Genomic DNA, 13,653 nt, shown 5'->3' with positions numbered 1-13,653 from the left:
ACATCACATGTTCAGTAAAGTAACCAAAAAAACACCACATGCTAACAGAATATTTGGTTAGTAATTCTAGCAACAAATTCCTAACGAAAAATGTGGTTAGTAATTCTAGCAACAAATTCCTAACGACAAATCTATTGCTAAATTTAGTAACAGAAAACTATCGAAACTTTCAATTTTTAATACTAAAAGACTATTCTGTTGTTAAGTTTACTAATAAAGAACTGGTATTTCAACGGAATTATGGTTAGTTTGAAAAGTTTCTTTCTTATTAAAAGGATGGTACTGCCTGCTCAAACATTGTGCAATATTTTCATTTTTTGAGATGAAAGATTTTCTATATCTATTAAAATACAAATACAATAAAACGTAACAAAATCATTGTTTTCATATAAATAACATTTCCTTACAAATTAATCCAAAATGGGGTAAGAGCTAAATTACTCTAACCCTATGCAGTAGTAAGCCGAGATAAAATATCCAAAAGTAGCCTTTAATTAGTACTAAGGCTTGAACTGGTCATTACATAACCATAGGTTAATGTTACCTTGCAACATTATATACTGGTGTCCAACAAAATATAGTCAAGTGCACACTGAACATACTAAAAATACCAAACATACTGAACTAATTACTCGTTAACATTCTCGCTATCTGAATCCGAGTTAGGGGAGGTAGGGGCATGAGCTTGTGCAGAAGTAGCCTCGAGAATTTTGGCTATTTAATTATCCATTTCTTTCATCTTTTCTTTCATCCCTTTTATTTCCTCCTGCAACTTTTGGTTTTCAGCATCAGCAGAAGTTGAACTGTACGGAATATGATTCTTCGACTTATAAAAGAGACTTTGCGATGAACCAACTCCATACACTCTCTTTTTCCTATCAACCCCTCCTACCGCCTCAAGAAATATAGCATTTTTATCAATCGAATCTCCAGCTTTCTCATGCAGCTCACAAAGTTAAAGGAATATTTCCTGCACCCACCAACAATATTACACGCCAAAATCAGCAACATTAGCCAAAATCAATAATATTACCCAAAATCAGTAATATTTAATAATATAGACACACTTGAGCATCATGACAAGTCATGAGCAGATATCACAAAGACAACAACCAACCTTTAATCATTTATCCAAATCACAAACTAATTAATATTCTTAAATAGAAAGGCTAATAAGCTCACCCTAACCAGGTAATCCAATTGTGCAGTTTTATAGGCAAACCCTTAATTCAGATATCACGATGACTAAAATAAATCATGCACACTGTCCAAAGTTAAACAATTAAGTGCAGTAGTGCCAACAACTATTACTAGACAACTCAATTAGTCTGCTGTCGAACTTCAAAAATTTAACAGCCTACTAAATTAAAAATTTAGAAAAAGAAAAGCATATTCCAAATTTATCAAAAACCAATGAAATATATCAAAGTGTGCAATGCATAATATACCAAATTTATAGCTTTTTTTGAATGAAAAGTAATAACACCTAATATATGACATTTTTAAAAAAGGAAGCAAAAGGGGATTGTTAAGCTAGGTTTAATTAATTGAAAACCTAAAAGAAAACAGTAAAACAAACAGAGGATTATTAACTCACATATGTTTGTTGGCTTTTTTTGTCAACCCAAATCCTTTCAACACCGGGGCCAAGGTCATCCTCATCATCCGCGTCACCCACACCAAGTAAATTCTTCTTTTTCTTCACACATTTAGTGTGTGTCAATAAAAATACCAGATCTGCAGTTGGCTCCTGATTGTACTTCATTTTCTACAAAGTTATATTTATTGCAAACCTTAAAGCATGGGAGAACAATTTAAATAAAAAACTAAAAAAATGCATCATTACAAGATTACCCAACGAGCTGCAACTGTTCTATGAGAAGCAGAACCACTCGTGTGTGTTGAATGGTGGCCATCAACCCCGCTGGAACGATTACTTTTTTGAGTCATGGACTTCTTTTGAAATTCTGGAGTTTGCCAATTTTCAATCCATTTCTCGTAAACCTGCTCGCCAATTCTTATATCATCATCTTCACCATTTTCCCAGCCTGCACGAGCTACACTACAAATTTCTGAATACTTCCTCCGTGCACTTCCTAACCAACCCCGGTATAATGTTGTATCCAATTGATTCCACACAAAATATTTCTACAATAATAAATGAACACTTGTTACGACACAGTTTACAAATAAAGTGCAAGTATAAGAAGAAATGGAATTATAAGTTATGTATTTACCTTAAATTCTTCAAAATAAAAATCTTTAGTTTCTTTTGAAACTGAATTCCAATTATATCCTGTGGGCTCAAGTCTCTCATACAAGGTTTTTCTGATCTGAGATGAACACTGATTTGAAGGTTCCAACCTTAAGAAAACAGAAATTATGCAAGGCATATTAATAACTCTGCTTCAGTTTGTAATATAGAACCAGTTTGGCGACTAACAAAATTAATAACTTAAAACTTACACATTATCAACAACTGCTACTCTAATCCGTCCGTCCATATGTGTGGAGCCAATGGACCAATAAGCAAAATCATTTCCAGCGGCAGAAAATACATTTACTGTATTTGGTGTGAGCTGACGCGATTGAGCAGTAAGATGCTGTGATTGTTGTGAAAGATCCGGGGTGCTTGGTTCTGAATGGGATGTGGTATATCTTGATTGAACAAGTGACTCCTGTTGTGATTGGGCTGCTCTGCTTCCTGTAGGGCTCCCAAACTCAAGCACCTCCTTGTTTTTCTGAAATTAATTGTAATATAAACTCAAGTCCCATGTTATTTTTATGCACAAACTTATAATACTGTATATAACTATAATGCACCAGTATAATCCATAATACTACATAATTCGCTATTACAAAAATTTTCAAGTATATAAATTATTAATAAATTGTGAGATGAATTATTTCAATATCAGTCCTAGCCTAGTCAAGAAGATAATTAAATATGTAATTTTTAATTACAATGCAGATTTCCAACAGTGTTTCACCAAATTCTGTATATTGCAATGTCATTACTTGAGATAGACGAAAAAAAACAGATTTATGTTAAGATTTTGAATGAACACATTACTTACTTGCTTGGTGTAGCAATGTTCTGATTGAGGAATCCCCTATCCTAAAGTTGAATTGTGATGTCCAGATTTTTGTGGTCGCCGATTTCCAGATTTGGCTGAGATGCGCTTTACCCGCTTTACTGATTGAGTAGAATTGTGTTGTCCAGATTTTTGCGGTACATTCTCTGCAGATTGGGATGGTATTCTTCTGGAAGTCCTTCCAAACTCATTCCCCTCCTTGCTTTTCTGAAATCAATTATCACAGACATATCATACTGGATTAATATAATGAGCACTCTCCTAAAAAAAAAGGAGAATATAATGAGATTTACCACAGAATGCAAACTTAAAGTTTGATTCATTTATAAATATATAATTTAGTAACAATACAACATGTTTATTTGCTTTGCAGTGTGTACTTGTAACTAGCAGACCACGACAAAGAATCAATTGACTTGCTACATCTACATAAACTAGATCATCAATTAAGCAGATCTGAGCTTATTAAATATAAAAATAGGTCGCCTACAGGTTACAAGAGCATTTAGGTGCTAGTGGCCTAGTGCAATTGAAAAAGAAAAAAAAAGATGTGTTGGGGGCTTCTATTGACACCAATAGATTTATTCATATAGCTGTTTGGCTAGCCTTAGCTGGAGCAGCCAAAATAATCATCACTTTTCGGTGCTGCTCTGCTGACATGCACAGCATTTTTGTAGTCCATCATAGATTAATTATGTACAGTAGCTTTTAACCTTATAATGCTGTTTAAGAAACAAAGAATTTAGGGCAGCTGTTCGCTGGCATCTATACAACTCAGTAGGGACAATGCTATATTACCAATGCACGGAGGAAAACTGATTTTACACATACCAATGCTCAGAGGCAAACTGATATTACCCTGTCTACCAGATAAATTCAACATCTTATACTGCTTAGCCACTACATTGACTTATAGAAAGGTCTTCTTGTTAATTTCTAAAAAGTCAGGAACATTCTATAATCTATGTAGTAGGAATTAATATATGTGGCCACACCAACACTAAACTAAAGTAGTTAAAATGAATCATAGGATCAAGCAGCAGAACAGACATGAGACTCCAAAAAAACATACTCTGAATGATAATTGGAAATGTTACATACTCTGAAACACAAAGGAACTCATAATTGTATAATACTCCTAAATCCTAAGATACTACATGAACCACTGTTTAATATCGCATGGCACTCATCTGCTATAATATTCCTAGAATTAATGTTGAGAATCAAGGCATTTGATTATTTTCCTGATCTTAATATCGTCTTGTGCTAGTCAATATACAAGCAAGGATTTTAACTTACCTGATTATCTGATCGAGCTGGTTGTTGTCCTAATTGAGTTGAATTACCCCGTCCAGATTTTTGTGGTCGGCGATCTCCAGATTGGGCTGAGATGAGCTGTCCTGATTGAGTAGAATTATGTTGTCCAGATTTTTGTGGTATGTGTTCTATAGATTAGGCTGGTATGCTTCTGGAAGTCCTACCAAACTCATGCCCCTCCTTGCGATCAATGGTTGAAGAAAAACATATATCTTCTGTTTTGGATTTTTTGGTCCGGGTACAAGTACAGACAAAAACAAGTACTGTTCTTTAGACACATTCACGGAGGCAAATTGTATGGAGTCACTATAATTGGCCAAGAAGAATATTGTCTACCTGTTGCACCAAATGGTTGAAACCCATCAGCAGAAAGTCCCAGTGTAACATTTCTCGTCTCTGATGAAAACGAGGGATGTGCTCTATCAAATTGTTTCCACTCTTCAGAATATGAATAATGATGCATTATACCTTCTTCTTTATCATGTTCAGCATGTCATCTCATATGGGTTGCTGTCGTCGGTGAAGCATACAACCTTTGCAATCTCGGCGCCAATGGAAAATAGATCATCCTTCTAAATGGAACTTTCTTTCTCTCCTTCTTGGATATGTTAAGTCTTGTTTTATATCTCGCATGTGAACAAAATTTACACGACTCCATGTTGATATCTTCACCCCAATATAGCATACATCCATTAATACAACAATCAATATGCTCAGAAGGAAGCCCCAATTCTTCCATATACTTCTTTGTGCTATAAAAACTATCAAGAAGTGCATTATCTTGAGGCAAGATGCTTTTAAAGAACTGTGATGTTTGATCATAACATGCCTCTGACCAATGATGGTCAGATTTCAAACTCAACATCTGGGCCATCGCAGACAACTGAGAAGTTTCACAACCTTCATATAACTCACTCTCGGATGACTTTAAAATACTATACAACTTCTGTGCCTCCGCGTTTGGAATCTCCGGATCAAAACTTGGACCAGCAGCATCCATCACCATGTTGTACATTAAGTTGTCATCATCTTTTCCACCTTGGGTATTGGAGTAATGTGTGGATGACTCTTCACCACGTTGTCTAGCAACATATGGCTCTCCATGTCGATCCCACACATAATAATCTCTTATAAACCCTTTTTCAATAAGTGTAATTTCACCGTTTTCGCATTCCAGAATTTACGATTCTCACACTTGAAACATGGACATTGAATATTTCTCCCACTCATGGATTCTTCTCGAGATATAACATATTTCATACAAAATTTCAATCCATTTATGAATTGTGAAGTTAAGAATCCTCTATTATCCACCCTTTGATACACCCAAATTCGATCATTGTTCATTTTGAGTTTTTATTAACCTGCAAAAAAAGTAAAATATCATAACTAAAATACCTCGTGATGAGCTAATGTCATATATAATATTTTAACTTGCAGAAAATAAACAAATCGGTTAGTAAGAGAGATTACTAACTAAATGGTAACAACATATGTCTACATTACCTTACTCATACACGAACATAAAAAGTTTCATTGTTGCCAACAACTATTCTGTTCGCAAATCAGGAATTTGGTTAGGAAGACAAGGATAATGACATAATAGAATGGCCACTGAAATTTGAAGTTAGGTAACAATGCACATCTAGCAAACTTTTTCTTTGAAATTTATCACATGTTATCATTTTATTCGAACTCAAATTACATATTGTGTCTCATCATTTCACTAGAATTAAAAAACATATATAATATAACAATATCATCAATAAAAAATTACAAGGTAAATAATTCATGTAAAAAAAGTAATTAAGGTTAACATGCCACGAGGTAATTAGTAAAAATCAAGAAAAACTAACCTTAAAATATTGCAATTAAATCGGTTGTGATCCTTCAATTTGTTACAAATGTTGATGAGCAAGAAAAGCTCCTGTTTGTATTCGAAGACAAGAAGAGAAGAAGAAAATGAACTGAGAAGTAACGATGAATACAAAGTAGAGTTTAGGTTGAGACGGAGGTTGAGAAGGTAGGTGGTAACATTAAATTTATTTACTACATTTACTAAGGGAACAATAACGGATATGTTCTAACCGATCTGTATTTATAACGAATTAGTAACGGGGTACTAACAAAAATAGTTTATCATTTCCGTTGGTAAAGCGTTAACATATTGGATACTAATTAGTTGCTATTCCGTTAAGAAAAAGTTGATTACAATCCATTACCATTTCATTAGCATTTTCGTTGGTAGGTTAGGGCGGGAAGTTTTGGCGCCTATTTTGCCAACAAAGAATTTCGTTAGTAAATATATGTTATTGTTCCATTGAGTTTCTGTTGTTTTTGTTTTGATTTTTCGAAAAAATGAGTTCGGTGGACAATTTGTTGCTAACTTACAAATGAAATGTTATCCGTTATTAAATTTCGTTGGAATACAAAAATAAATTCTATTTTATATTCTTTTTTTCTGCGCCGTTGATTCGACTATTATTAATGAGGTTAGTCCGCCATATTTTTTTTTGATAGAAAAATAGGCAGTCGAACCAAAACAAAATACTTTTTCTTGGTCTCTTGTAGTGTCATGTATCACGGGACCACCCATTCATATGAGAACGAAAATTATTAAAGTCACTGTCCAACCTACAAGTTTATCAATACAACCACGCAACAATTTTTTTTATCAACATTTTATCTTAAAAAGAAAAAAAATAACTCTTGAAAGGAAGAGATAATAATAAGATACTTGCAATTTGACTAATTCGTAAATTTGTTCAAGGTAAACGAAAGGACCAGGTCAGGTTAGTGTTTTTAAAGCACTAACTTTGTACAACTCTTTTACCATTGTTGTTGTATAGTTCTGTTGCAAACTTTCAACATGCCTTCTTCTTTAAATGTGTCAGTGATCGGAGCCGGTGTAGGGGGCCTACTTGCTGGCCGTGAGCTCCAACGAGTTGGTCATAGAGTCACAATCTTTGAAAAACAAAACCAACTTGGGGGAACATGGGTTTATGATCCACGAGTCGAATCAGACCTTTTAAGCCTTGACCCTGATCGAGAGATCATTCACAACAGTCTTTACTCTTCACTACGTACAAACCTTCCAAGACATCTCATGGGATTTTCTGATTTCCCGTTCACAAAAATTTACGATGATTCTAGAATTTTTCCATCACACGAGGAGGTGCTCAAGTTCTTGAATGATTTTGCACTTCATTTTGGAGTTAGTGAGTTGATTCGTTTGAGTACGGAAGTTGTTCGAGTTGAGGCAAGGAATGATGAGTGGATTGTCGAGTCAAGAAATGGCGAGCAGACTCAGGAGGAAGTTTTTAATGCTGTTGTGGTTTGTAATGGTATGTTTACTCAACCCCGGGTGGCCCATTTTCCAGGTATTGTTTTTCTTTGGTTTTTTTTTTTAATTATATAAATTTGGTGGGTGTTCTTTCTTTTTTAGATTTATTTATGAGGGTACGGGGCGTGATGTTTTGCCCATGGAGTTCAAATATTATTTCGATTTATGCATAAGAAATAAATTTAAATAGTTTATAAGTAGTTTAACTTGGCAAAACTTGAGAGCGATGAGATGAGCCCTAAAGTTTATATATTGTCGTCCCGGTTTCTTGATTCGATTTCCGCTCAAAGTCGAGTGTTTTTAAAACTGGAAAACAATAAAAAAACTTGAGCCAATTGAATCCGGAATAAAGGGATTCTGAATTTCCACGTTCAAGCTGTGGAAATTATCATTTTGCCTATTTCCTATTATCATTTTACCTTAATTAGTTTTATTAGGTGCTAATAATGATATTAGAATTACCTTATCATTTTATCCTATTCTCTGCAAAGTTTGTTAGACAGAGAATCTCATATTACACAATGATCTCGAAGTTTATGACGAGAAGGGACGTGAATCAACTATAAAGGTATAGAAGCCATTTCAGATTGTAGTTGAATGGCATGTGTAAGAATTATATGGAATGTTAGGGGGAACACACACAAGTATAGAACCAAACAAACAATGCAAAACACACACTCAATATATGACGCGGAAAAACCCACGTCCCAACTTGTATTATTAATCAAAACAATTATCAATAATACAATCAATCTTACCAAACGGTATTCACTCAAGCGATACTTAAGTCAAACAATACTCAAGCATACATCAAAATAATAACATGACTATGTATATATAACCATCACAAACTTAGCCAACAAGACATACCTAATCTGATTACAATAATAATTGTCAACACATACAATTATTACCCATTCCCATTATAATAATAATTGTCAACACATACAATTATTACCCAACTCAATTATGATAATAATTGTCTACCCATACAATTATTACACAATTCAATTATGTTTTCTATCACCAAGACCATATTACCTATTGGGTTTAACCCCAACAATCCTCCCCTTCAACCCAATATGATTTCATGCACAACCGAATTAACGGTCACCATCAAGCCATCGACGTCGATCGCCCAATACCTCCCCTCGAACAATAACCCCTCCTTCTAGTACAAAAAGATTTCTCTTATCTTTTCGACCTTTGAGTATCTCTAAATCTCCTTTAATGACTTTCAACATACTGTTCTTCATCATAACAGTATATCCCAAATCAACTAATTTACCCAACGAAATCAGATTTCGATTGAACTCCGGTATGTATCTTACTTGAGTTAACTTCTGAACACGACCGTTGTGACGTTTCATTGTTACCTCACCAATGCCAGCAACCTTTACCGTTTTACCGTTCGGTAAAGTTACAATCTTTCCGTCACACTTTTTATAGGACGAGAACCACTCCCTCCTACCACATATGTGATGAGAACATCCCGAGTCAAGCACCCATTCTTCTTTTGATCCCTTCTCTTCTTGAACCAAAAGAACATCTTCATCAGCTTCTACAAGCGAAAAACTACCCCCTCGATTTTTCTTCAACTCTCTCAAGTCTTCTCTTGCCTTTGGACACATAAATTGTATATGACCCAATTCCTCACAATAAAAACACCTGATATTAGGGTTATGTTTCTTAGCATACTTCTTTTCCGTGTCACGCGCACGTACCACAAATGCACTTCCATCAGATGTGTCACTCGATTCTTGTTTCATCAATCTTTCGGCCTCCAGAAGAACAACAATAGTCTCATCCAAATCTAACTTCGTTTTCCCAACCAATAAAGAAGTCATAACAGTATTATACTTCTTCGGTAGAGACACTAGTAGTAGAACAGCTTTGTCCTCATCCTTTAATTTTCCATCCAAATTATTTAGCTGGTTGATTAAGCCATTAAAACGATTCAGATGATCTCTTAAATCTCCGTCTTCTTCCATCTTGAGCCCAAACAAATCTTTCTTGAGAAACAGCTTGTTGGCCAAAGACTTTGAGTGATAAGTCTTCGTTAACTTCTCCCACAAATTCTTGGGATTGTCCTCTTCAAGAACATCATACTTGATTTCCGGTGCAAGGGCCAACCGGATCGTTGATGCCGCACGTAACTTCATGTCTCCCCACTTTGTATTATCAACTTCAGTAGGCTTCTTCCCTTCGAGAGTCGCATATAACCCTCGTTGAATTAACAGATCTTTTACCGTACTTTGCCATAAGGTAAAATTGTTTCTTCCATTAAACAATTCAATTTCAAATCTCCCAACCTTCTCCATCATGAACCTTGGCTCTTGATACCAATTGTTAGGGGGAACACACACAAGTATAGAACCAGACAAACAATGCAAAACACACACTCAATATATGACGCGGAAAAATCCACGTCCCAACTTGTATTATTAATCAAAACATTTATCAATAATACAATCAATCTTACCAAACGGTATTCACTCAAGCGATACTTAAGTCAAACAATACTCAAGCATACATCAAAACAATAACATGACTATGTATATATAGCCATCACAAAACTTAGCCAACAAGACATACCTAATCTGATTATAATAATAATTGTCAACACATACAATTATTACCCATTCCCATTATAATAATAATTGTCAACACATACAATTATTACCCAACTCAATTATGATAATAATTGTCTACCCATACAATTATTACCCAATTCAATTATGTTTTCTATCACCAAGACCATATTACCTATTGGGTTTAACCCCAACATGGAATGCAAGCCTGTTATATCACAGTTTACAATAGATCACATGTTCAGAGCTATTTATATTGCATGTATAACGATTACTCATGCAGAATTCAGTCCTTGGATGACTCGATCAGTCAAGCAGTATAGGTTAAGGTATCGTCTCCACGGGAAAGAGGCAGGGGAACCAAAAAAACTTTTCCTGTTCTTATTTTTATTATTACTTTGCTAAATATTTCCTGTTATTCAAATAATCCGAGTGAAGAAAGGAGCAATAATAGCTTATTCACTTTACTGTAAGTCAAGTTGTGAACACATTATGGAAAGTTCTCTAAATTGATCCATCTATCAACTTCCTCTGGTTTTCAGAAGTAGTGATGAGTTGGTTAATTGAGCTTCCGTTAAAGACCAAATCCCCTTTTTCGGTGTACATTAGTCTACAAGTACTTCTTTTGTGTTATTAGTGTTATTTTACGCTACAACAAACTGAGTGGATGCTAATTTTAAGCCTGACAGATCATTCATATCATCATCTACATTACATGTTTTGGATTAATTTACTTCGGTTTTAATTTCTAGCTGGAGAATGTTGGTGATAGTTCTTACTTACTGACAAGTGGAAAGTTGTGGAAAATGGTATAAGAGGAAAGATAATTCAAACAAGATTATGTGTTTTCTTTTATCGATATTTTCTTCAATTTTTTTTCAGAAGAGGAAAAATAACTGTTCTGATGCTTACCTTATCGGCCTAGGATGTATTAGCGTGAGGGGCCTATAAGCTTTTCTGTGATCTCGATATCCCATCGCTGGTTGAATCGATCTCATGCCCCCTTTACTCTCATTTTTTTAACCCTTGTGTAAGAATTTACATGCTCAGTAAGAATTGATTTTGAATGTTGTGGAAGAAAGGAAACTTTGATATACGTATATAGAAATTATGTTCAGATTAACTTTATGGAACAAAATAATTTTATCCATCTTGAATCAAGCAGGCATGGAGAAATGGCCAGGAAAACAAATCCATAGCCACAACTACCGTGTTCCAGAGCCATTTCGTGATCAGGTACATTCTGACCTAAGATAACAAAATAAACATGTATTATATGTTAGTAGATTTAGGAATAATTTGTAAATGGAGTCCTTTCACAGACTGTAGTTGTAATTGGAGCTGGACCGAGTTCTATGGATATATCAGGAGAAATTGCAGAAGTTGCCAAAGAAGTCCATATTTCAATAAGATCGTCTTCTCTCTTGTCGAAGTCGAACATTTTTGAAAGATTGAAGCAGCATTCTGAGGTATGTATGTATGTAAAGTGGAGGCACTCCTTGGAGAGGTAACTCACCGAGTACCCTGAAAAAAAATATAATTCTTTTCTTTCTAGCCTCTGGAGTTGATGGTAGTCTTCTATATTGCCTTATTGATGGGCCAACAAGGTGCGGTGGAGTACCCTAAAGTGTTAAACTTTTTGTAGAAAATGTGTAACGGCAAAATTTAGATATTTATACTTTTAGCTGAGACTAAGATCACTCGAACTCTTTTTAGTAATTTATAGCTTTGGTTTGTTTATATATAACAATACATTATTTACAATCATTTTATAAATAAATTTTGTTACTTTCTTGATTTATTTTTAACGCAAATAATATCTTCTGGACGAACTATGGTTTTTGATTACAGATCGACTATGTGGATGAAAGTGGTAAAGTGGCTTTTGCGGATGGGTCTTCTGTTCACGCAGATATAATATTTCATTGCACCGGGTAACATATTTCACAGAAACTAGATATTTTTTCATCTGCAGGTGATTTACTTTGTTATTATCTGTATTGAGAGAATCTACGATGAGCTGATGGACTTGTATACCACATCAGCATATGATAAGTTATATGTTTGTTAATGCATTTACAGGTACAGGTACAATTTTCCATTTCTTAAAACAAATCATACCGTAACTGTGGACGATAACAGAGTTGGACCATTGTACAAACATATCTTCCCTCCCGTGCTTGCTCCTAGTCTATCCTTCATTGGAATTCCTACTGCTGTAAGGTCTTATCTCTAGTTCAGTGATTAAAGGACTCTAACTTAATGATAATCTAGTGGCAAAGACTAATTACCACCCCTTTCCCTATGTCAAATGCAAATTGAGTTGTTTAAATGCATATTAACACTACAAAGTGGCATTGTAATAAGCGTAACTCAGCAGTCTTGTATAATGAAATTGATAATTAGCTTTTTCCAAGATTGAAGTACTGATTCGCGAATAATGACACAGGTTACGGTATTTCCTATGATGGAACTACAAGCCAAGTGGATATCGCTTGTTCTATCAGGCCATCTACTTCTGCCATCAGAAGAATCAATGTTGGCAGATACAAAAGCCTATTACAAATCAATGGAGCAACAAGGCCTCCCAATTCGTCTCACCCATTTTCTTTTTTCGACCAAGGTTTTTTTTCCCTTATGGTGTTATGTTTCCACATGTGTGTCTGTAGTATAACTTGTTAGTTTTCTAGTATGCACAAATATATCCATAAACAGAGACATTGCAGGCTCATACATTTACTGACCATGATTTCTGAGTATTGGCAGTTTGAGTACCTGGACTGGTTAGCTGATCAAGTGGGAGTACCACAGATTGATGAACTGAGTAGAAAGATATTTGCACAAGTTTTTATAAACATTTTCAGTTCAGAAGCAGCTCGGTTCAGAGAATGGGATGTTGATAGATGGGTTGATACAGTGCCCTAAATTTGTAGCTGGGAAACTCTGTTGTTGGATTTTTATTCCTTTCACCGAAAAAAAAATGTTATTCCTTTTTTATAGGACTCATCAAAATGCACAAAATAATTATTGACCGATAAAATACTCATCAAATATAGTCATGTTTTTAAAAAAGGAAAAAATAAATTATAGGTCTCATAACTATTAATATTAATTTAGGTCCTGAACTAAAGAATTTATATTTCTCGTCATTTGACTTCTTCGTTTTTTATCTAAAACCTTCTATCAAAAAACTCTAATGTTAGAATCAGAAAATTAGTGTTCTTCATGTTCATACGGATTAAAATAATTTTGAAAATATTAGTGATATCCAAATTTAAAATTAAAATAGTTACATTGAAAATTGAAT

General features: G+C 34.5%; 1 protein-coding gene across 2 annotated transcripts; it reads left to right on the top strand.

Annotated features, from left to right (window-relative positions):
- Window positions 1-7,084: 7,084 nt before the first annotated feature.
- LOC141724182 (flavin-containing monooxygenase FMO GS-OX-like 2) lies at window positions 7,085-13,348 on the top strand. 2 transcript variants are annotated; one of them, XM_074526202.1, is made up of 8 exons: window positions 7,085-7,204; window positions 7,307-7,792; window positions 11,512-11,582; window positions 11,669-11,815; window positions 12,198-12,280; window positions 12,429-12,564; window positions 12,796-12,969; window positions 13,113-13,348. In XM_074526202.1, the coding sequence occupies exons 2-8, from the start codon at window positions 7,519-7,521 to the stop codon at window positions 13,269-13,271; spliced, it is 1,044 nt and encodes a 347-aa protein (XP_074382303.1). In that variant the 5' UTR covers window positions 7,085-7,204; window positions 7,307-7,518; the 3' UTR covers window positions 13,272-13,348. The 2 variants fall into 2 exon arrangements, with proteins under 2 accessions (XP_074382303.1, XP_074382302.1); XM_074526201.1 differs by lacking the exon at window positions 7,085-7,204 and having other exon boundaries at window positions 7,213-7,792.
- Window positions 13,349-13,653: the final 305 nt, after the last annotated feature.

This window comes from Apium graveolens, chromosome 5, assembly GCF_009905375.1.
Source record: "Apium graveolens cultivar Ventura chromosome 5, ASM990537v1, whole genome shotgun sequence".
Lineage (NCBI taxonomy): Eukaryota > Viridiplantae > Streptophyta > Magnoliopsida > Apiales > Apiaceae > Apium > Apium graveolens.
This window is presented reverse-complemented; position numbering and strand designations above follow the sequence as displayed.

Excerpts from the sequence above, each read along its gene's own strand:
- LOC141724182 (XM_074526201.1), top strand. The coding sequence starts at position 7,282 with ATGCCTTCTTCTTTAAATGTGTCAGTGATCGGAGCCGGTGTAGGGGGC. Across the intron at positions 7,793-11,511 it reads CCGGGTGGCCCATTTTCCAG|GCATGGAGAAATGGCCAGGA; the intron begins GTATTGTTTTTC and ends TGAATCAAGCAG. Across the intron at positions 12,970-13,112 it reads ATTTTCTTTTTTCGACCAAG|TTTGAGTACCTGGACTGGTT; the intron begins GTTTTTTTTCCC and ends GAGTATTGGCAG.